Source organism: Mobula birostris, chromosome 9 (assembly GCF_030028105.1).
Source record: "Mobula birostris isolate sMobBir1 chromosome 9, sMobBir1.hap1, whole genome shotgun sequence".
In the NCBI taxonomy this organism is placed as follows: domain Eukaryota; kingdom Metazoa; phylum Chordata; class Chondrichthyes; order Myliobatiformes; family Myliobatidae; genus Mobula; species Mobula birostris.
The window spans coordinates 103,494,070-103,518,311 of NC_092378.1; the positions used below are offsets into that span (position 1 = coordinate 103,494,070).

Below are 24,242 nucleotides of genomic sequence, written 5' to 3' on the forward strand. Positions count from 1 at the left end.
GTTTAAAACGAACCTGAGACAGCTACCAACCCACTGAAGCGCAGTGAAACAGTCCAATTTTCAACAATCAGCGCAGCGAGTGAAAAACATAGCCCAGCATGTGTAGACTGTCCAGATGCAAACAACGGCAACTAACAGGGGAATTCACAAGTTCATAAAGAGGGAGTACTGGGTGATGATAATCATAAAAAAACAGAAATGGCTGGCTACGTCATAAAAATTGACATCTTTGATTACACAGCTGGTAATTGGCTCATGTATACTGAGCTACTGGAACAATATTTTTGAAGCAAGTAAAATAGCCAATGAGCAGTGAGTGATTATTGGATTCTATAGTAGTTTCCTTCAGTTTTTCAGTGTTTTCTTTCTTGTGGTCGATCGGCAGGTGGGTGATCTGTTAATTTGCTGGGATTTGGCACTACTGTCACTGTTCTTTTCTGCAAGTGAGGGGGCCGGGGAGTGTTATGTCTAGAGGATCACTGATTGTTTTTGTGCTGCAGGCAAGGGGTCCACAAGTTTTGCTTCTTTTCTTTTTCATGCTGGTTCCAAGGGTGGTGGTGGTGGGGGGGGGGGGGGGGGGAGTTGATGTCTTTTCTTTCATCTGCACCCATGATCTTTCTGTATTTAATGGCAATCAGAACACAAATATCAACGTTATATTATACATGTATACTTAGACAATAAAATAAACCCTTGAAACCTGTGGACCAGGTGCTGCAAGGCTGCCCTGGCACTCAGTATTAACTGGATGACATCATCGTCACTGGAAAGCATGACATCCTCAAAACTACAAGACAGTGTTAAAAAAGGTTAGAAGATTAAGGGCTCAGAACATGACACAACAAGCATGAATTCTTTAAACAAAGCATCATTTACCGTGGTCACAGGATTGATAAACAAGAATTACACAAGTGTGCAGAGAAAATTCAAGCAGTGGTGGATGCCCCAAGGACAAAGGATATGTCGCCTTTTTACGATTTGTTAACTACTATAACAGGTTGCTGCTAAACCTGTCTACTGTGCTCCTCCCCTTGAACTCATAACTGCAGATCGGGAAGCAGTAGCATGTAAAATGGCATTCAAAAAGGTAAAGGAAATGGTGACAGATCATCATGCAGTAAAGCTTGCCTGTGATGCCTCGCTTTATGGTATACGTGCAATCACGTCACATGTTTATGAGTGATGACATGAACACCCCTTACCCATTGCAATATGTTCCCTTACTGGTGCAGAGAAAAATTACACACAGATTGAGAGACAGGCCTTGAGTCTAGTTTGGGGTGTAAAATATTTCAACCAGTACTTGTATGGGAAAAACTTCACCCTTGTTACTGATCATCCACCACGAGTGTCCATTTTCAACCCACAAAATGGCATTTCACTAACAGCAGCACCCTGAATGCAGAGATGGGCTCTGTTTCTTGGAGGACACAATCACATGATCAAATTCAAGAGGATAACTAATCACGGAAATGCTGAAGGATTGTCCCATTTCCCCGTGGAAAAGGAAATACCTGAAAAATGTAATAAAAAAGACACTCCTCTTGACGCATCCTCCTTAAAACAAATCGGAAGTTTCCCTATTATGACAGAGATGATCCAAAGGGAAACCAGAAGAGCTTACACTGTCTCAGGTCCAGATGGCAACCCAAAATGGCTGGAATGTGCAACAAAAACTCAAGTTTCCCCACTTTTACCAGTGCCAGGATGAACTTGCCCTGGACGAGGATTGCCTTATGTGGGGATTGAGAGTTGCTGAACCATCCAAGCTGAGAGAAAAGTGTTGGGAGGAGCTACATGCTGGTCAACTAGGAGTGCTTAAAATGAAAGGGTTGCTCCAAAGCTTTGTCTGGTGGCCTAGGATAGATCAGCAGATCAAGCAGCTTGCCGTGCACTGTTTGGGACGCCAACATGTACAGAAAATGCCAAGAGCAGCGTCTCTCCATCCCTGGAAATGACCTGCGTTGCCCTAGCAGAAGATTCATCTGGATTTTGCTGGACCACTCAAGGGCACAAATTTCTTGGCAGTCGTGGATGCAGCTACAAAGTGGCCAGAAGTGGTCCCAATAGTCTCACACTGTTTATGTACTGAGAAGCCTCCTTGCAAGGACTGGTGTTCCAGAACATTTAGTCAATGACAATAGACCACAGTTTGTGGACGAACAGTTCCAATCACTCCTAAAAATGAATGGATTTAAATGCATTACATCTGTACCGTACCACCCAATGGCCTGGTGGAAAGGTTTGTCCAGTCTAAGGAATGCACTGTGAACAATGTCAGCAGAACACACTACACTGACACTGAATCAGAAGCTCACCGGTTTCCTCCCTGCATATCGCAATGCAGCACACTCCACAACCAACAACTCACCAGCCATGCTGTTCCTCGGTCATCCCTGGCAATCATGCATGGATCTCTTCAAACCCAACCTCAAAAGGAGGATGTAGCACAAACAGCTGAGACAGACCGAAGGCTTCTCAAACAAGCAGATTCAATGTTACATTCCTGGACAAGCAGTTCTGGCGAGGGACTGACTAGAGAGGTGATCAAAAGTGGGTACACAGAAAGAGCAAGGACAGAGCTAAACCTCTATGAGTGGAGATTGCGTCTAATATCATCTGAAGACGAGATATCAATCAGCTGAGGAGAGCAGAGAAAAAAAGTTGGCTACTACTATCAGAACCACTTCCTGCTGTCTCGGAATCAACTCCTACAACCACCAAGGAGGAGGCCCCAGAACCTGAGACTGTTTCACAGCCACACGTCTCACCTGCCAAGAAGATTAATCTCCCTTGTCAGGAAGACATTATCCTACAAGAGTATGAAATCCTCCAGAATGATTAAATCTTCAGGCCTGAATGGGACAATTTAAAATTTATTATTCTGTTAAAGTCTGTATAGTAGTTGTATTATAGGTATATCGTTGAGATGTATTCTCTATTGAGTTGGAGTTTACAGTTAAGCAGGGAGGCGTGTTGTGTATTTTGAGTAATCATGTGTATAAGCATTCTTGTTCCTTTAAATAATTCATTATGGGTTATATACGTATAGGTAAATTGCACAAATCATCACACCACCACATGATAGAGCACCACAGTTAAAGCAAACACAAAGTTAGACCAGATTTTTGAAATCCCAAGTCTTCCATTGAATTAGTTTAATGTTTAGAGGTTACAAAACAATGCCCTCCATTTCCCCATCCCCTCCCCATACCCCTCCCTAACCCTGACACCTTCCCTATTCCCTGAGCCCCTTCCCATATCACTCCCTATCCCCGACCTCCTTTCCATATCCCTCCCTTCCTCAACCCCTTCAACTACCCCCTTCCAGTATCCCTCTATTCCTGACCCCCTTCCTGTATCCCTCTCTCCCCAACCCCCTTCCCATATCCCTCCCTCTCCCTTGACCCCCTCTCATTACCCCATCTTAGACCACTCTTCCTATTATTCCCCACTCCAGACACCCCCTTCCCTCTCCCTAGACCCCTCATTACCCCTTCTCCCTCTGACCCTTTCGTCTCCTGAGACAGCCCTTCCCATTACCCCTCCCACTCCAAACACCCCCTTCTCATTACCCTTCCCTCTCCCCAGAACCCTCACCCACCGACCCAACCCCCTTCTTGTACCCTGACTGAACTCCAACCCTACCTGTAATCCTCTCTGTACGCCTCACTGTCCTGTACCCCCCTCTCCATCACCTGAACCCTCCCTCTTCCCTTAACCTGCCTCTCTCTCACCATTCCTCCCTCACTATCCCTCCCCGCCTCTCCCTCACTACCCATCCCTCACCCCTCCCCACCTCTCCCTCACCGTCTGTCCCCTCCCCGCCTCTCCTTCACCATCCGTCCCTTACCCCTTCCCGCCTCTCCCTCACCATCCGTCCCTCATCCTTCCCCACCTCTCCCTCACTACCCATCCCTCACCCTCACTACTCATCCCTCTCCCCTCCCGCCTCTCCCTCACCATCCGTCCCTCACCCCTCCCGTCTCTCCCTCACCATCCGTCCCTCACCCCTCCCGTCTCTCCCTCACCACCCAACCCTCACCCCTCCCTACCTCTCCCTCACTACCCATCGCTCACCCCTCCCCCTCACTACCCGTCCCTCTCCCCTCCCGCCTCTCTCTCACCATCCGTCCCTCTCCCCTCCCGCCTCTCCCTCACCATCCGTCCCTCACCCCTCCCGCCTCTCCCTCACCATCCGTCCCTCTCCCCTCCCCACCTCCCCCTCACTACCCGTCCCTCTCCCCTCCCGCCTCTCCCTCACCCCTCCCGCCTCTCCCTCACCATCCGTCCCTCTCCCCTCCCGCCTCTCCCTCACCATCCGTCCCTCATCCTTCCCCACCTCTCCCTCACCATCCGTCCCTCTCCCCTCCCGCCTCTCCCTCACCATCCGTCCCTCTCCCCTCCCGCCTCTCCCTCACCATCCGTCCCTCTCCCCTCCCGCCTCTCCCTCACCATCCGTCCCTCACCCCTCCCGCCTCTCCCTCACCATCCGTCCCTCACCCCTCCCGCCTCTCCCTCACCATCCAACCCTCACCTCTCCCTCACTACCCGTCCCTCTCCCCTCCCGCCGCTCCCTCACCCCTCCCCCCCCTCTCCCTCACTATCCGTCCCCTCCCCGCTGCTTCACCTCACTCCTCCGAGACCCGTCTCCACGGCGCCGGTTTCCCACAATCCCCCGCGCCGCCTCTCCGCCGCAGTGCATTGTGGCCCGGCCGGTACCGTATGGCGGAGTTGGTCCGGTAACCAAGTTACTGGTCACTGGTTACTGGTTACTCGGTAGCCAGTGGCCCGGGGCGCTGAGCCCGGAGCAAGGAGAGCTACTGCAACCGCGGGGTCATCACTGGCGCGGTTTGTTCAACACAGTGGAGCTCAGTGTCTAACTGAGGGTTTCAGTTGAAAGCAGGAGCTTTCTTATGTGGGGGAGACACAATTTACTGCGGGTGCTGCAGTCAGCGGGTTCAACAGCAACTGTGTTAGCACTCTGAGTCAATGAATACCACTGCCTCTTGTTGCAGCAGCAGCAGCATTTTACAGTACATTATAATGTTAAACATCTATAAATTTTAAGAAGTACATATTTAAAATAAAATAAGTAAGTAGTGCAAAAAGAGATTTTAAAAAGTAGCGTTCATGGGTTCATTGCCCATTCAGAAATCTAATGTTGGAGTGGGAGAAGGTGGTCCTGAAACGTTGAGTGTGTGTCTTCAGCCTCCTGTACTTTCTCTGTGATGGTAGCAATGGGAAGAGGGTATGTCCTGTGTGATTGGGGTTCATAAAGATGGATGCTGCCTTCTTGAGAGATCGCCTTTTGGAGGTATACTCACTGCTGGTGAGGCTAGTAGCCCATGATAGAGCGGGATGAGTTTACAACTTTCTGCAGCTTTTTCCAATCCTGTGCAGTGGCCCCTCTGTACCAAACAGAATGCTCTCCAAGATACATCTGTAGAAATTTATGAGAGTCTTGGTGACACACCAAGTCTCTTCAAATTCCTAAAGAAATATAGTCACTGTTGTGCCATCTTTAAATTGCATCAATATGTTGGACCCAGGATTGACCTTCAGTCATGTTGACACCGAGGAACTTGAAACTGATCATCCTTTCCCTCAGTGAGGACCATTGTGTGTGTGTGTGTTCCCTCAACTTCCCCTTTCTGAAGTCGACAATTAATTCCTTGATCTTACTGATGTTGAGTGCAAGGTTGTTGTCCCGACCCATTCAACCAGCTGATCTGTCTCCCTCCTGTTCACCTCCTTATCACCACCTGAAATTCTGCCAAAATACTGTAGTCATGTCATCAGCAAATTTTAGATAGTGTTTGAGCTGTGCTTAGCACACAGTCATGAGTGTAAGGAGAGAAAGCTGTAGGCTAAGGTACGCTTGATTGTTAGTGTGGCGGAGATGTTCTTTCTGATCTGCACTGACTGTGGTCTTCCAGTGAGGAAGTCAAAGATCCAATTGCACAGAGAGATACAGAGACCCAGGTTTTGGAACTTTTTGATTAAAACTGAGGGTATGATTGTGTTAAACACTGAGCTGTAATCAATAAACTACAGCCCAACATAGGTATTGCTGTTGCAGACATCCCACCTCTCCTGAAAGTTCCGGGAGTCTCCCGCATATCGATAGTGGCTTCCCGACACCCGGAAATTATGTACAATATCCCGGAAATAGATTTTTTTGAGAGGGAGAGGGAGAGCGAGCATCCTGATTGGTCTCTCTTCGTGCTAAGATTGGTCCCCAACCAGGAAACAATATGATTTGGCGATATGAAACAATATGAGTCAGCTGCACCTTTCCTCATTCCCTGTCACGCCCACTATTGAACTTTAACGCACGCGAGGTCATCGGTGACCCAAGACGTGCAAAGGAATGGGTCCGTGACCCATTTGTGAAAGTCCTCGGTGAATCATCCATGTCAGCACGGGAAAAAGATCAACTCCTCGAGCTTGCAAATGACGGTGGGCTGAAAAGTATGTTTGACATAACATCTCTGCTGGCATTCTGGATCAAAGTCAAGGCTGAATATCCTGACATAGCCACGAAAGCACTGAAAACGTTGCTTCCATTTCCAACATCATATCTCTGTGAAGCGGAGTTTTCTGCAATGAATGCAACGAAAACTAAATTGCGGAATAGACTGGATATAAGGAACCCCCTTCGAGTATCGCTGTCTCCCATCACCCCTCGATGGGACCGTCTTGTTGCAGGGAAACAAGCCCAGGGCTCCCACAGATTCAGTGATATTGGTGGGTTGCAATGATTTCATATGTTCATACGAGGTAAATATGCGCTGTGTGTTTAATATCCAAACATTACTTAAAATATTATGATGCTATTGACTTATAAGTTTATTATAATTCAGTGGTCCCCAACCTCCGGGCCGCAAAGAATACAGCGGTGGCCGGAACACACACAGCACATCTTTAAGAAAAAAAACAAAATAAACAAGCCAATTGATTACATGCCGGGCGGCACCTAATCAATTAGCTTGTTTATTTTGGCTACCGCTGTACCGCTGCATTCTTCATGGCCTGGAGGTTTGGGACCACTGTTATAATTGACTTATCACTACATTCATGCGAGGAAAATATGCGCTGTGTGTTTAATATTAAATTCGTTAGATAAACCCCTTTAGAAATGAAATTGAGTGTGTTAGCCACTTACAAGTGACTTATACTTGACTTATCACCTATATTCCGGTCGTGTTTAACACCCTCCCCCCCCCCCGCCCCCCGGGTCAGCCGGTCCACAAGAATATTGTCAATATTAAACCAGTCCGCGGTGCAAAAAAGGTTGGGGACCCCTGATTTAAACTAGCTGGCTAGCTGCTAAGGAGCTACGCTATTGATGTCTTACGTGATGAGGCCAAACTCCCTGTAGACTTGCTTAAAGTTGTAATAGAGTAAACATGATAATATAATATAAGTACATATTTTAATGTCACATTTCCTGCATATACTCAACTTGGGTTACAGATTAGACAAAATCACTAAACAAAGTATTACATGCACCCTTGGAGGTCGACGGGGGGGGGGGGGCGGGAATATGGGGTTGCAGGGGGTGGGGGTGCGACCTCCCTGAAATCCTGAAATGGTGGTGCTACCTCCCTGAAATGAGTTTTTGCAGGGTGGGATGTCTGCTGTTGTCCAGGTGATGCAAGGTTAAGTGGAGAGCTAGTGAGATTGCATCTGCCATAGACTTGTGGCGCTAGGCAGACTGCAGTGGGTCCAGGTCCTTGCTTAGGCAGGAGTTGATCCTGGCCCTAACCAACCCCTCAAAGCACTTACATGTGAGTGCAACTGGGTAACAGTTGTTGAGACAGCTCACCTTACTCTCCTTGGGCACTGGTATGACCGTCGCCCTTTTGAAGCAGGTGGGAATCTTGGACTACGGCAGTGAGAGATTAAAGATGACCTTGAACACTCCCGCCAGTTGGTTGGCACAGGTTTTCACATCCTTATCATGTACACCATCAGGGCATGATGCCTTGTGAGGGTTCACCCTCTTGAACGATGTTCTGATGTCAGTCCCTGTGACAGAGATCACACAGCCATCAGATTCTGCAGAGATTCGCACAGGAGTAGTTTTATTCTCCTTTTCAAAGCGTGCATAAAAGGCATTGAGCTCATCTGGGAGTGAAGCATCACGTCCAGTCATGATGTAAGGTTCCACTTTCTATGAAGTAATGGCCTGCAAACCCTGCATATAGCAGTAACAATGGAGAACAAATTTAATAATCAGGGTAGCCAGGGACACAGTAAAGGCAGGAAAAGAAATACTAAGTTAAACAGGATTAATTTCAGTGCTTAGGACGACTCAGAATGTTGATTGTCTCTGAGGACGAGGATGGTATGGTTATAACAGAAACATGACTGAGGGAAGTGCAAGAAGAAGCAGGATGTCATAGACCTGTGGAAAACTACTGCACAGAAACAGGCCTTTTGGCCCATCTAGTCTGTACCAAACCATTTAAACTGCCCAGTCCCATCAACCTGCACCCTGACTATAGCCCTCCATACCACTTCCATCCAAACTTCTCTTAAAGGCTGAAATCAAAATCGCATCCACCACTTGCCTGGCAGTTAGTCTCACACTCTCAACACACACTCAGTGAAGAAGTTTCCCCTCATGTGCCCTTTAAACACTTCACCTTTCACTCTTAACCTATGACCTCTAGTTGTGGTCTTCCCCAACCTCATTGGAAAAAGCCTGCTTGTATTTACCACATCTATACCCTTCATAACTTTGTATACCTCTAGCAAATCTCCAAGTAATCTTCTATGTTTCAGGGAATAAAGGTCTAATCTATTCAATCTTTCCTTATAACTCAGGCCCTCTAGTCCCGGCAACATCCTTGTAAATTTTCTCTGTACTCTTTCAATCTTACTTACATCTTTCCTGTAGGTAGGTGACTAAAACTGCACACAATACTCCAAGTTAAGCCTCACCAACATCCTATAGAGTACAACTGTTGGGTCATCTATAATTTAGCCCCATTAACATGGTCATACCTTTCCTATTCCTTATTTCCACCCACAAAGCCTCACTAGATGAGTTCTCCAGTCTGTCCTGACTGAGCACTGCTGGGACATTTTCCGTGACTAGTAATGCCATCTCTCTCACTCTTATCACGTCTAAAAAAACAAAACCCCAGAATACTGAGCTGCCAGTCCTGCCCCCCCCCGCAACAAATCACAGTAATAGCTACAATATCATAATTCCATTAGTGATTGCCCTAAGCTCATCTGTTGTTTCCTACAACTTGCATTGACGTATGTGCAACTCAACGTTAGTCCAACAGTCCTCAGCCTTTTGACTCCTGACTTTGCCTGAGGTACTAACAACGTTTCCACAACCACTATCTGCTTCCCATCCCTCTGCAAGTCTAGTTTAAACCCCTCCCGTGCAGTGCTAGCAAACCTTCTCGCCAGGATATTAGTCCCCCCTCCAGTTTAGGTACAAACCATTTCTTCTGTACAGGACCTAGCTTCCCTGGAAGAGAGACCAATGATCCAAAATTCTGAAGCCCTCACTCCTTAGCCATGTGTTAAATTGTATGATCTTCCTATTTCTGGGCTCACTAGCAATCCTAAGATCATACTCCTCGAGGTCCTGCCCTTTAATGTAGCACCTAATTCCCTGAACTCACTTTGCAGATTCTAGCTACTCTTCCACCCTATGTTATTGGTAATATCTACTCGATCTGAGATGTCCCAGACACTCACACCCGGGAGGCAACAGGCCATCTGGGAATCTCATTCCTCCTTTCAGTTCCCCTAACTAACGAATCCCCTATCACCACAGCTTGCCTTTTCTCCCCCTTCCTTTCTGAGCCACAGAGCCAGACTCAGTGCCAGAGATCTGGCTGCTGTGATTTTCCTCTGCTCGGTCATTCCCCCACAACAGTATCCAAAGTGTGTTATACCTGTTGTTGAGGGGGATGGCCACAGGGGTACTCTGCACCCCTCTAACCCTCCTGGCTGTCACCCAGTCTCCTGTGTCCTGCACCTTGTGTGTAACTACTATGTCCTATCTATCACCCGCTCAACCTCCTGAATGATCCAGATTTCATCCAGTCCCTGCTCTAACTCCTTAACACGGAGTGTTTGAATCTGCAGCTGGATGCACTTCTTGCAGGTGAACTAAGTACTCAGGGACACTGGAGGTCTCCCTGCTGTCTCACATCCCTCAAGAGGAGCATTCAGTGAGTGGCCTTCTTTTAATTTTAACAGCAGTATTTAGAGATGACAATCTTGAGGAGATTCCAGTGAAGCCATGTGAGTACAACATAGAAACATAGCAAAGGTCACTCTAGTGGGGCTGTACTATTGGTCCACCCCGTCATGGTCAGCCTAAACTTGAGGACCAGCTGAATCAAGAAATTGCCTATAGTTATAAGAATAATAGTGTATTAGTAGAGATTTTAATTTCCCCACTACTGACTGGGACAGCAAGAGTTTTAAGGACCTGGATGGGGAGGAATGTATGAAATGTGGGCAGGAAAATTTACTGAGTCTGTATATAGAGGGTCCCACTCGGGAGGGTGCAATATTGGCCATATCGTTAGAGGACAAAGCAGAGCAAGTAACATAAGTTGCACTGAGGGTGCACTTTGTCTCTCATGACTACGATTCTTTTAGTTTTAAGATAGCGGTGGATGCTAAGGGGAAATTGTGAGGGTCTTTGCTGAGATAGTTGCTTCATCATTAGCCATTGGTGTACCCAAAGACTGGAAGAAGGCTAATGTTGTTCCATTGTTTAAAAAGGGTAGCAAGGAGAAAACAGGAACTGACAGGCTGGTCAGCCCAAATCAGTAGCAAGAAGTTACTGGAGTGAGTTCTGAGGGACAGGATCTATGACATTTGGATAGACAGAGTCTGATTAGGAGTCAGCGTGACTTTGTGTCAAGTCAAGTCAAATTTATTTATACAGCACATTTAAAACCAACCCACGTTGACCAAAGTGCTGGACAGATCAGAGCAGATAGCTAAAATCACAAATACAAGAAACACAGACATAACCAGCAAGGCAAACAGCTTATAGGCACAAAAGAAACAACATAAGGACTTAGGCACAAGCCAAAAATCAGCCACATCAGGAGGATTCAAACACTAGTGAATAAAAGTAAGATTTGAGCCTGGATTTAAAAGAGTCGATGGAGGGGGCAGATCTGATAGGGAAGGGAATGCTGTTCCACAGTCTAGGGGTTACAATAGCAAAAGTGCGGCCACCCTTGAGCTTAAGTTTAGATTGCAGGACAGCCAGGAGCTCACCAAGTCAGCCGACCTGAGGGACCTGGAAGTAGAATAAGGGGTTAGAAGGTCTGTAATATAAGGAGGAGGCAGCCCATTTAGGGCTTTATAAACAAACAGGAGAATCTTAAAATCAATTCTGAACCGCACATGTGAGGGAAGTAGTGCTTGATAAATCTTTTAGAGTCTTTTGAAGAAGTAACCGCAAAGGTAGATGAGGGTAGGGCAGTGAATGTTGTGGATATTTGAGCTTTAGTGAGGCCTTCAACAAGGTCCCACACAGTAGGCTATTCTGGAAGGTTATGTCTCTTGGAATCAAGGAAAAGCCTTTTGGTTTCAAAATTGGCTCAGTATTAAGAAGCAGAAGGTACTTCCTTCGAATAGAGGCCATTAAATGGTGGAGTGTCGCAGGGGTCTTGTTCGTTTTTTATATAAATGATCTAGATGTGGATGCTCTAGACTTGACTGATCATTTTGTAGCTGACACAGGATTAAGAGGAGGTGTTGATGGTGAAGAGGTTTATTGTAGATTACAATGGGATCTTGGTCAGTTAGGGAAGTGGGCTGAGGAGTGGCAAATGGATTTCAATACAGATAAATGTGAGGTGATGCACCTCAGATCAAGGCCCTGTCCCGTCCTGATGCAGGGCTTTGATCGAAAAAACATCGGGTTCTTTCCCCTCGCAGATTCTGCTCGACCTACTGAGTTCCTCCAGCTGATTGTTGTTTGCATTTCTGTTCTGTAACTTCCAAGGTGGCTGACGAGACTGGTGTTGGATCCCGTGGACTTGGCTACAATTGTGGCAGCAGGTGCAATAGAGTAAATACAGAAATAGCCCCTTTTGTAACCTAGTCCATGCAAACATCAACCACCCTTTTACCCCAATACTACATCCATCTCTTTTTCTATTCTCCCCACATTCTCATCTTCTCCTCCAGATTCTTCCACGCACCTTTACACAGGGGGCAATTTTCAGTGGCAGATTAACATACCCCAACTCACAAATCATTGTAATGTTGGAGGGAGAACGTGCAAACTCCACACAGACAAAAGCTGAGTTCAGGATCTTACCAGGCTTCTGGCACGTTGAGGCAGTGACTCTACTGCCAATGCCACTGCGCTGTCTATGTGCTTAGTAAGAAGGATATGTCAGTCATTTGGAGTACCATGCACTTCTACCATTTCCACTGGGCTTGAAGGGTTCTGGCTGGACTTTGGCCCCCAAACCCCCCTGATCTTTGAGCACCTAGTCCAGAGGAAGACAAAGGAGATCAGGGTTTTGTTTGTCACTTTGCTCCTGGTTCTGGTCAAGGTGGCCATTCATGGGTCCTGGCTGCAAGACATTATGGGATCCATCCATGCCAACTGACAAGGACATATTCATGCCCACAGAGAGCATGCATTGTCCACCAGCTCTCTGGTGACAGGTAGGTGCTGCAGTAGTGCAAATGCAGCCTGGATAAGGATGATGTAGATATTATAAATAAATTAATAAAGCTTTCTGAACAAAAAAGTACCAATGCTTATGGAATATTCTATATTATCAGTGCAAAATAAGAACAGTATTATCTCCTAAAACCACTTTGTTATAAGTCACAGAGTCACATAAGAACAAAGCACTGGAAGAAAAAAAATGATCTTAGTTCTTAGTTGCTCTCTGATGAAGTTCATCCCTATCAACTCAATAAGGTGACTGACCAAAGCAGGTTGTCTGCAGAGATGCAGAGCAATCTACACGTCCACTTAAACTTGTGAAGGAGGACGTGTGATCTGCCTGGAAACATCTTCCACTAGAAGGAACTATCTCCGAATGATTGTCACTGACCAGCATGCTCTAAGAATCAGAATCTACTGCAGTGAAGCATAACCCATACAAAAGTTACAAAATGTTCAAGAGCATCCAAGTTATGAGGTCTCTTTAAAAGGAAAGGGAATAAGGTTGTTTTGGTTGTAAATATGAATTTGTATGTACAAATTTTCTACAACAATTTGAAAAACACATACTGCAAGTTGAGTTTATTGTCATAAGCACAAGTACAGTGAGGTACAAATAGAAGGAACAATGTCACAGGCATGTAGATTCCGACAGCACACTGATCTTAAACTACATAAATTATACAAGACAGTGAAGAAAAAGACTGCAAATCAAGACACTGGTGCAAAAACAATATAATTAGAAACAAGTCCATGGTAGCATAAGAGATGGTCTGTCACCGAGGTGAGCTCAGGGTTATGCGGGTCACCTCAAGAACCTGATGTTGTAGGAAAGTTTGCTGTTCCAGAACCTGGTGGTGTGGGATGCTTGAGGCTTCTGTACCTCCTGCCAGATAGTAGCAACAAGAAGAAATTATGAACTGGATGGCAGAGATGTAAATATTTAAACATGTGTGCAGCCGGGCTGTAATTTCTATCTCAACGCAAGTGCCTCATAAAGCTGGTATGTGCACCCAATGCAAAGTCCAAGAGGCTGTCAAAACCAATAGGAAGGGAAGGTTGCTAATGAAGAGATATAATCATTTTGAACAAAGGTGAGAGCTGTCTTCTTCTGAAGGTGGAATTTTCATCATTGAAAGTAGATGCTGAGATGAAAGTAGCTTTGCGTACCTGTAGTGAATAGGAATGCAAAACTGGCATCCAGACAAGTCATCTTTAGGGTGTTACCTGTGGAATTTTGGTTCACATGTAATGTTAGCTGTATTGGTATTGGTTCGTTATTGTTACACTGATGGAAGCACAGTAAAAAGCTTTTCTTTTGCATGCCATCCAGACTGGTCATGCCATATATAATTATGTCAAGGTTGTAAAAAGAAAACAGAATGCAGAAAAGAGTGGTGTAATTACAGGGAAAATGGCATGCAAGTTAACAACTAAAGAGCAAGTGCCATGATGAGGTAGGTTGAGAGATCAGGAGCTCAAGAATTCAAATATGCATTCTTTAGTGTATGAGAGATGCATTCAAGAGTCTGATAAAAATAGGATAAAATCTATCCTTGAATCTGGTGATACATGCTCTCAAACCTTCCTATCTTCTGCCCAACAAGAGGGGAGAGAGAGAATGACCAAGGTGGGAGGGATCCTTGATTAAGTTTACCGCTTTCCCAAGGCAGTGGGAAGTGTAGGCGGACTCAGTGGAGGGGTGGCTGGTTTATATGATGGACTGGGCAAGTGCATTTTTCTGATATCAGTATAGCCAATTTCATTGCTACCGACTGTCAGCTCCTGCCACACCCACTCACTGCAGGCTTAACATTAAGCAAAGCTGTGCGGCGTCAAATACTGGAACAATTGTAGTGCGAGCTTATTGAACCAACAATCCAGAAGTGTAAATTATAGATTGTAATGGCACACCACTGAGTGCTGGGATTGATGCTGGGTGTTTCAGAGTTATATAAATAAAAGACGGCATTGCTGGAACTCGAAAGTAGGACCCATTTGTTGTGGCTAATTAGCCTGAGTGGTGTGGTGAATACCGGGAGACTTCATGTCTCTGCACAAACCAGCTGCAACTAAAGAAGAGTACATACATAAACAACCCTTTTCTAAATATAGACTGAGGAGTGGTTTATAATAATTTGGCAGAGGAATGAGAACTGGAGTGACAACTGAGGATGGGACAGTATACAATAAAATGCAGAGTGCAGTGAGACTGTGAGGAAGAACGGGCAGATGATAGGACCAAAATGGCAGTCAGTGGGATGAGTTGAAGTGTAACATGGGAGGGGGGAATGGAAAGGGGTGATGAAAGGAGAACTGAAGGTGTTATGTTTGAATGCACAGTATACGGAATAAGGTAGATGCTCTTGCAGTGCAGTTAGAGATTTGTAGGTATGGTGTTGTTGGCATCTGAATCGTGGCTGAATGAAGATCATAGCTGGGAGCTTAACATCCAAGGATACACATTGTATCAAAAGGACAGGCAGGTAGATAGAGGGGGTGGGAGTAAAAATCCTGTTGGTAAAAATCAAATCAAATCCTTAGAAAGACATGACATAGGATGGGAAGGTGTCAAATCCTTGTGGGTAGAGAGAAGAAATTGCCAAGGTAAAAGAACCCCGAATGGAGTTAGATACAGGTGTCTGAACAGTAGCCAGGATGTGGGTAGAAGAATTTTTGTGGGTAGAGTTAAGAAACTGCAAAGATAAAAGGACCCTGATTGGAGTTAGATACAGATGTCTGAACAGTAGCCAGGATGTGGGTAGAAATTACAAAGAAAATAGAAAAGGCTTGTGAAAAGGGCAATGTTATGATGGTCAAGGGGATTTCAATATGCAGGTAGATTGGGTAAATCAGGTTGGTGCTGAATCCAAAGAATGCTTATGAGGTAACTTTGTGGAGCAGCTTGTGGATGAGCCCAATAGGGAAAAGACAATTGGATTGGGTCTTTTGTAATGACACAGATTTGATTAGGGTGCTTAAGGTAAAGGAACCCTTAGGAGAGAGTGATCATGATATGACAGACTTTATCCTGCAGTTTGAGAGGGAGAAGTAAAAGTCAGATGTATCAGTATTACAGTGGAGTAAAGGGAATTACAGAGGCCATAAGACCATAAGATATAGAAACAAAATTGTGTTTCTATATCTTATTCCATTTGGCCTATCAAGTCTGCTCCACCATTTCATCATGGCTGATCAATTTTTCCTCTCAGCCCCAATCTCCTGCCTTCTCCCCATAACCCTTCATGCCCTGACCAATCAAGAGTCTATCAACCTCTGCCTTAAATATACATAAAGACTTGGCTTCCACAGCTGCCTGTGGCAACAAATTCCCCAGATTCACTACGCTCTGGCTAAAGAAATTCCTCATCTCCATTCTAAAAGGACGCCCCTGTATTCTGAGGCTGTGTCCTCTGATCTTAGACAATCCCATTATAGGAAACAACCTTTCCACATCCACTTTTTCAAGGCCTTTCACCAATTAAATAGGTTTCAATTAGGTCACCCCTCATTCTTCTGATTTCCAGTGAATACAGGCCTAGAACCATCAAACACTCTTCATATGACTAGCCTTTTAATCCTGGAACCCCTTTGAAACCTCTCCATTTTCAGCACATCCTGTGTAAGATAAGGGGCCTAAAACTCCTCACAATACTCCAAATGAGGCTTCACCAGTGCTTTAAAAAGTCTCAACATTCCGTCCTTGCTTTTATATTCTAGTCCTCCTGAAATGAAAGCTAACATTGCATTTGCCTTCCTCACCACAGACTCAAACTGCAAATAAACCTTTAGGGAATCTTGCACAAGGACTCCCAAATCCTGTGTGCCTCAAATTTTCATATTTTCTCACCATTTAGAAAATAATCAATCCTTTCATTTCTTGTACCAAAGTGCACGACCATACATTTCCTTTCACTGTATTCCATCTTCCACTTCTTTGCCCGTTCTCCTAATCTGTCTAAGTCCCTCCATAGCCTCTTGACTTCCTCAGAAATACTTTTCCCTCCACCAATCTTCGTATCATGTGCAAACTTTGCAATAAAACCATCAATTCCATCATCCAAATCATTGACATATAACATAAAAAGAATCGGTCCCAACACAGACCCCTGTGGAACACCACTAGTCACTGGCACACAGTCAGAAAAGGCTCCATTTATTCCCACTCTTTGCCTCCTGCCAATCAGCCACTGCTTTATCCATGCTAGAATCTTTCTTCTAATACCATGGGCTCATGGTTTGTTAAGCAGCCTCATGTGTGGCACCTTGTCAAAAGGCTTCTGAAAATCCAAGTACACAACATCAAGCAATTCTCCTTTGTCTATCCTGTTTGTTTCTACAAAGAATTCTAACAGATTTGTCAGGCAAGATTTTCCCTTGAGGAAACCATGCTGACCACAGTCTATTTTATCATGAGCCTCCAAGTACCCCAAAACCACATCCTTAACAATCAACTCCAACATCATCCCAACCACTGAAGTCAGACTAACTAGCCTATAATTTCCTTTCTTCCGCCTCTCTCCCTTCTTCAAGACTGAGCTGACATTTGCAATTTTCCAGTCTTCTGGAACCATTCCAAAATCTGGTGATTCTTGAAAGATAACTTCTAATGCCTCCACAATCTCTTCAGCTACTTATTCCAGAACACTGGGCGTACACCATCTGGTCCAGCTGACTTGGGACCTTTCAGTTTCCCAAGAATCTGATACACGGAAGAATTCAAAGGAAGGCCAAAGGAGGTTATGTGAGACCAACCCAAAGGTATTGGCTAGGTCCAGGAAGATGACATGAAGCTCTTTTCTTTCACTTGTAGCAGTTTGTATTTGATGCCAAATTATACTTGTGTGTTCCAAGCAGCCAGAGAAACCCGGCATCCCTACCTTCTGCATGTGTGTCAATGAAGTTGTTTTTCTCCAGGGAAGTTAGATAACCTTTGTGCTATGACACTGAAAAATAATCTGACACTGCGTCAGAAATGCTAGTTAAAAGCTTGGGGTAAACTTCAATGATAAAAATCAAGTGAAACTGCTGAGAGAAGAAATCATCGAAGGGCTTAAAGCCATCAACAAGACCTTGCTGCCGGGAAACCTCAAGCTCTGGTGTCTTCAGCTTGGATTGCTATCTCAGGTGTTGTGGCCACTGACTCCGTATGAAGTCCCCATCACTCATGTTGAAAAGCTGGAGAGGACAGTTAATTCCTTCATTAAGAAGTGGATGGGCCTACCAAGATCGCTAAGTAACATCTACCTGTATGGCAAAGGAGCTCTGGAGTTGCCTGTCATGGGCTGACTGAAGAGTTCAAGTGTGCCAGGCTGAGGCTTGAGATGGTTGTCTCGGATTCTCATGACAGTGTTGTCCAGGATACTGCACCCAGGACCTTAACAGGAAGAAAGTGGTGTCTAGCAGAGTCAGTAAATCAGACAAAAGCAGCACTGGGGTGTGCAGTCATGCTGGGCCAGGTGCAGTCTGGAAGAGGGGGCCTTCACACAGGCTCAAATAGGCCCATTTGGCAAAAGGCAACAACACAAAACCGAAGGCGAGCTATGGTGGTGGAGGAAGTACAGTGACAGGAGGAGCAGATGAGGTATGCAAGAGCAGCGTCTGAGGCAAAAATGGGACAGTGGACAAGGTGGGAAAACATTGAGAAAGATAATTCAGCTGGAAAGACTTATGGGAAAAGGAAGGAAGAAAGATTAGCTTCGTTATAAGAGCAGTTTATGATGTTCTCCCAACTTGCAAAAATCAGAACCAACGGCTCGGTGAAGACCCAGCATGTCCACTTTGTGGAAGAACAGCAAACACATAGAGGCACAACCAGGTCGTCAGATGTTTGGCATCCATTGTGGAGAAGCAAAGGCAGCTGAATAACAACTCTAAGCGCCATATGAGTGGGAGAACCACCATCCCCTTTGTCCAGCAAGGACGGAAGGTTCCTCCCTCGGTGACAAGGTTGATGTCAAGCATATGGAAACCTGCTCATGACTGGAGCATGGCTGTTGACCTTGACAAAAGACTAATATTTCCCCCGGAGATAGCCACTGCCACCCTCAGACCAGACTTGGTCTTGTGGTCCAGCAGTCTGAAGGCTGTAGTAATCTCGGAGCTCACAGGGCCCTGGGAAGGTGCAGTCTGTGAGACGTATGAGATACGCTGAGCTGGCCGCAGGTGCTAGGCAGCGTCGATGGAAGGTGCAGATTCTCCCAGTAGAGGTTGGCTGCAGAGGGTTTGCAGCTACTTCCACAATCGGATTGCTGAAGATGCTGGGAGTCCAAGGACAGGGCCGGCGGCAAGCTATAAAAGAACTCTCGCAGACAGCCGAGCGAAGCAGCCACTGGTTAAGGATGAAAGGGAGTGACGGCGTCTGGGCCCATGGGTAGTCAGATGTGAAGGGGTGGGTGCATCTGGGATGTCAGGTCGCACTGTTGAACCCTCTGGAGATGTAGTGGGCTTAAATTGACGAAACATCTAATCAGGAGGGGGCCCACCTGATGACCTCTGGGAAACATCTCTCACCCACCAAGCCCCATCTCAAATTATTTAACTCAAAAAATCTACGAAACTGAAACCAAATTCTTAATATATGTTTAATAATGGGATTAAAATCTTGTCTACTAATCTTAGAAAACAAAAAGGGAAGAGAGCCTCCCAGTAAACATTTTAGTAATTTTAATACCAAGATAGGTAAAGTAATTTTTAGCAATACTAAAAGGTACTTGATGATTTGGATCAGAGTAATTATTAATAGCAGATAACCCACTTTTATGTAAATTTAATTTATTCCCAGAAAAACTACTGAATTCAGAAAATATAGATAACATAGAAGGAATAGATTTCCTAGGATCTGAAATATAAACTAACAGGTCATCTGCATATAACGAAACCTTGTGTACTTTGTCCCCTCTCTTAATACCCTGAACAGTGTCAGAATCTCTAAGAGCAATAGCAAGGGGATCTAAGGCCAAGTGAAATAATAAAGGGCTAAGAGGGTATCCCTGTCGAGTAGCCCTTTGTAATCTAAAGTAGGGAGATTTTTGATTACTAGTTATAACAGCAGCCATAGGAGCATGATAGGTCAATTTAATCCAGGAAATAAATCCCGGGCCAAGATTAAATCTTTCCAAAACCTCAAATAAGTAAGACCACTCCACCCTATCAAAGACTTTCTCTGCATCAAGAGAAACAACACATTCAGATTCTTTAGATGGGGAAGAGTGAATAGTATTTAATAATCTTCGACTGTTAAAGTGTGAATATCTATTTTTAATAAATCCAGTTTGGTCATTGGAAATAACTGTAGGTAAAATATTCTCAAGTCTATTAGCCAAAATCTCAGAGAGAATTTTAAAATCCACATTCAATAGAGAAATCAGTCTATAAGAGGCACATTTAGATAAATCTTTATCTTTTTCAGGAATTAAAGAGGTGCCAGATGATATTGTTCAACACTTTCCCATCAGGTCCAAGCTCCTTGTTAGCATCACTCCGTCATGCAGAGTCACGATGTAAAAAAGAGAAAGAAGAGACAGAAGGCAAGAAAATCGTTCTTTGAGAACCCTCACCAGTTCACAAAGAAACTGTTTGAACAAAGTAAGAGCGGGCAGCTTAACATCTCTCAACAAGAACTTCAGTATCACCTGGCAAGCACTTACTCTAACAAACAGCGGGGGGCTCCTTTGCTTGATATGAAGATAAGACAGACAGGTGTGCTGCTTGTGGCGAGAAGGGAACACTTCAACATATTTTGAGTGCATGCAGAGTCAATCTTTCCAGCAGCATGTACACTTGGAGACATAACAATGTTCTCAAAGTTGTAAAAGAAGCGGTTGAGCAGAGAGTACTGCAGCACAACTTATCTCATGCCCCATGCTGCACAGAACAACGCAAGCCCACGATCAAGCATACTTTCTTCAGCCAATGATTGGTGTGTCAAAGTTGACCTGGACGGGAAAGGCAGTTTCCTGAAGCAAATAGCTTTCACCACATTGCATCCAAATATAATCATATGGTCTGACACCAGTAGAGAAGTGGTTATTGGTGAACTCACAGTCCCCTTGGAAGACAACATCGATGAAGCCCATGAGCGCAAGTTAACCAAGTATGCAGATTTAAGATCAGAGTGCAGAGACAGAGGGTGGAAGGTCTCATGCTATCCATTCGAAGTTGGTTGCTGTGACTTTATTGCGTTCACTTTCCAGAAGTGACTGCGTGACCTTGGCTTCACGAGAAGAGAGATCAAGTCAACCAGCAGGGCTGTAGCTGAGGCAGCAGAAACAGGATCAGCATGGGTGTGGACCAAGTATGTCCAGAGGGGCAGATAGTCAGACAGTGTATACACATCTTGCAAACCCTTCAGTAGTTGCATAGACACCTGGCGAGCAGACTATCTGTTGGATGGAAGTGACCAACAAATCTGATAGAGGCAGATGCCAGGTTTTTAAGCTCACCAGTGGGAGGTGGTGCTTTAGCACTGCTGGCCCACCACCTCGAAGGAGTCTTGATCATAAGCGAGCCGAAACTCCTGAAGACAGGTGGCAGATCAACCGATGATCCCACTGGTGATAGCACAGGACAGTTAACATCTTAGTCTAAGTGTATTTTCAATTCTTAAAGGGAGGATGACACGACTGTGGCTGACAAGGGAAGTCAAAGTTAGCATAAAAGCAAAGGAGAAGGTATATGAAATAGCAAGAATTTTGTGGGAAGTTAGAGAATCAGGATGCTTTCAAAAACAACAAAGGCCACTAAAAACCAAAAGGAGAAAAAAGATGAAATCTGAAGGTAAGCTTGCCAATAATATAAAAGATCATACAAGAAGTATTTTCAGATATATAAAAAATAAATGAGAGGTGATGGTGGATATTGGACAACTGGAAAATGACGCTGGAAAGTTAGTAATGGGGGACTAAGAAATGGTGGATGAACTTAATAAATATTTTGTACTACTCTTTACTGTGAAGGAGATTTGTAGTGTGCCAGAAATTCGTGGATGTCAGTGGGCAGAAGCAAACGCTGTTGCTATTTCTAAGGAGGAGGTGCTTGGGAAGCTGGAAGGTCTGAAGGTAAATACGTCACCTGGACCAAGTGGACTTCATGAATCACTAAATTCTAGAATAGTTTCCCGGGGGGGGGGTGATAATTGAAAATGTAACTCCACTCTTTTAGAAGGGAGGGATCAGAAGAAAGGAAATGATAGGCCAGTTAGCCTGACTTCAGTGGTTGGGAAGACATTGGACATTATTAAGGACAAGATTTTGGGGTACTTGGAGGCACATGATAAAATAAGCCAAAGGCAGCATGGTTTCCTAAAGGGGAAATCTTACCTGACAAATTTGATGAATTCTTTGAGGAAATAAGAGTCAGGAGAGATAAAGGAGAGTCAGTGGATGTTGCTTACTTGGATTTTCAGAAAGCCTTTGACAAGGTACCACACATGAGGCTGCTTAACAAGTTAAGAGCCCATGGTATTACAGGAAAAATACTAGCATGAATAGAAGATTGGCTGACTGGCAGGCGACAAAGATTGGAAATAAAGGGGTTCTTTACTGTTTAACTGCCGTTGAGTGGTGGTGTTCTGCAGTGGTCAGTATGGGACTACCTCTTTTCATGTTATATGCCAATGATTTGGATGACAGAATTGATAGAATTGTGGCCAATTTTGCGGACGATACACAGAGGGGCAGGTTGTGTTGAGGTAGCAGGGAGTCTGCAGAAGGACTCAGACAGATTGAGAAATGGGCAAAGAAGTGGCAGATGGCATGTAGTGTAGGGAAGTTGACAGAAGGAATAAAGGCATAAAATTCAAAATTCTGAGGTGCAAAGGGGTTTGGGAGACCCCATGCAGGGTTCCCTAAATGTTAACTTGCAGGTTGAGTTGGTGGTTAGGAAGGCAAATGCAATGTTAGGATTCATTTTGAGTGGACAAGAATATAAAAAAAAAGCTGAGGCTTTATAAAGCACTGGTGAGGCCTCACTTGGAGTATTGCAACCAGTTTTGATCCCTTATCTAAGAAATGATGTGCTGGCATTGAACGAGGTCCAGAGGGTCCAAGTATGATTCTGTTAACATATGAGGATGGCTCCGGGGCTGTACTCGCTGGAGTTTAAGAGAATGAGGGGGGAATCTCACTGAAACCTGTTGAATATTTAAAGGCCCAGATCAGGTAGATGGGGAGAGAATGTTTCCTATAGTGGGAGAGTCTAGGACCAGGGGTCATAGCCTCAGAACAGAGGGACATCTGTTTAGAATAGAAATGAGGAATTTCTTTAGCCAGAGGGTGGTGAATCTGTGGAATTCATTGCCACAGGTGGCTGTGGAGGCCAAGTCATTGGCCATATTTAAAAAAGAGGTGGATAGGTCCTTGATTAGTAATGGTCTTAAAGATTATAGGGAGAAGGCAGGAGAATGGGGTTGAGGGGGATAATAAATCAGCCATGATGGAATGGTGGAGCAGCCTCGATGGGCTGAATGGCCTGATTCTGTTCCTATATCTTATAGTCATAGGACACACAAAAAGGACAAGTGGGTGGAGGAGGATGAGAAAAGCTGTCACTAGGAGACCAGGCAGCAATGTTCCCATGAGCTCCCAGCAAGAAACATGCAAACTTAAGTAAATATGTGTGCCCACTGTACAGAGCCTTCCCAAATTACCACAGTCCAGACCCATAGAAATCTGACTCTCAAGTAAATTCTTCCATTTTTCAAGCTAGTAATAATATAATTTTTTAAAATTGCTTCATAGTATTCACTGATGACTGAATTCTGTTCCAGTGTTTGGGTGACTATTCAATGGCCTGAAAGAACTACAGCTAGTGTACATGGAGTGATGCAATGTGAGCTACAAAAGAAAGCACACATTTCAGACTAATGGAAATCGGCTTAGAGACAATTGTCAGAAATGGGAGCTTTGCAGGAGATGGGACTGCCTGTAACCTGCCATCGAGGAGCAGTGCCTCAGAAAGGCAGTGTCCATTATTAAGGACTCCCATCACCCAGGGCATGCCCTCTTCTCATTGTCACCATCAGGAAGGAGGTACAGAAGCCTGAAGGCACACACTCAGTGGAACAAAAACAACTTCTTCCCCCCTGCTAGCTGATTCCTAAATGGACACTGAACCCACCAAAACTACCTCACTTTGTTTAATATTGTTTCTGTTTTTGCATGGTTTTTAATGTAGCTATTTAATACACATATATCTACTTACTGTAAAAGATTTACCTATTTTATCTACAAACCCCATTTCCAGAAAAGTTGGGATATTTTGCAAAATGCAATAAAAACAAAAATCTGTGATACGTTAATTCACGTGAACCTTTATTTAACTGACAAAAGTACACAGAAAAGATTTTCAATAGTTTTACTGACCAACTTAATGGTATTTTGTAAACATACACAAATTTAGAATTTGATGGCTGCAACACACTCAACAAAAGTTGGGACAGAGGCATGTTTACCATTGTGTTACATCACCTTTCCTTTTAAACTGACGAAACATCTAATCAGGAGGGTGCCCACCTGATGACCCCTAGGAAGCACCTCTCACCCACCAAGCC

The 24,242-nt window shown here is 44.7% G+C and overlaps 2 protein-coding genes across 6 annotated transcripts in view; one reads left to right on the forward strand and one right to left on the reverse strand.

Annotated features, from left to right (window-relative positions):
* Nucleotides 1–4,851, reverse strand: part of nsmce1 (NSE1 homolog, SMC5-SMC6 complex component) — a 27,039-nt gene extending 22,188 nt beyond the window's left edge. Inside the window, exons 1-2 of one of the 5 annotated variants that reach the window (XM_072268502.1) lie at nt 4,631–4,851; nt 701–787 (exon numbers count right to left, since the gene is read on the reverse strand). Coding sequence is in view for 1 of the 5 variants with exons in the window: in XM_072268499.1 (XP_072124600.1) it covers nt 2,372–2,378 (7 nt within the window). In the remaining 4 variants the exon portion in view is untranslated. Of the gene's footprint in view, nt 1–13; nt 580–700; nt 788–2,371; nt 2,738–2,771; nt 2,856–4,630 lie in introns of those variants that run through there. The other 4 variants (XM_072268501.1, XM_072268500.1, XM_072268499.1 and 1 more) reach the window with 4 other exon arrangements.
* The window catches only part of kdm8 (lysine (K)-specific demethylase 8), a 119,147-nt gene extending 95,210 nt beyond the window's left edge, over nt 1–23,937 (forward strand). The window contains exon 8 of the mRNA XM_072268493.1: nt 20,103–23,937. Within this exon, the coding sequence (XP_072124594.1) occupies nt 20,103–20,240 (138 nt within the window). The 3' untranslated portion in view covers nt 20,241–23,937. The remainder of the gene's footprint in view (nt 1–20,102) is intronic.
* Nucleotides 23,938–24,242: the final 305 nt, after the last annotated feature.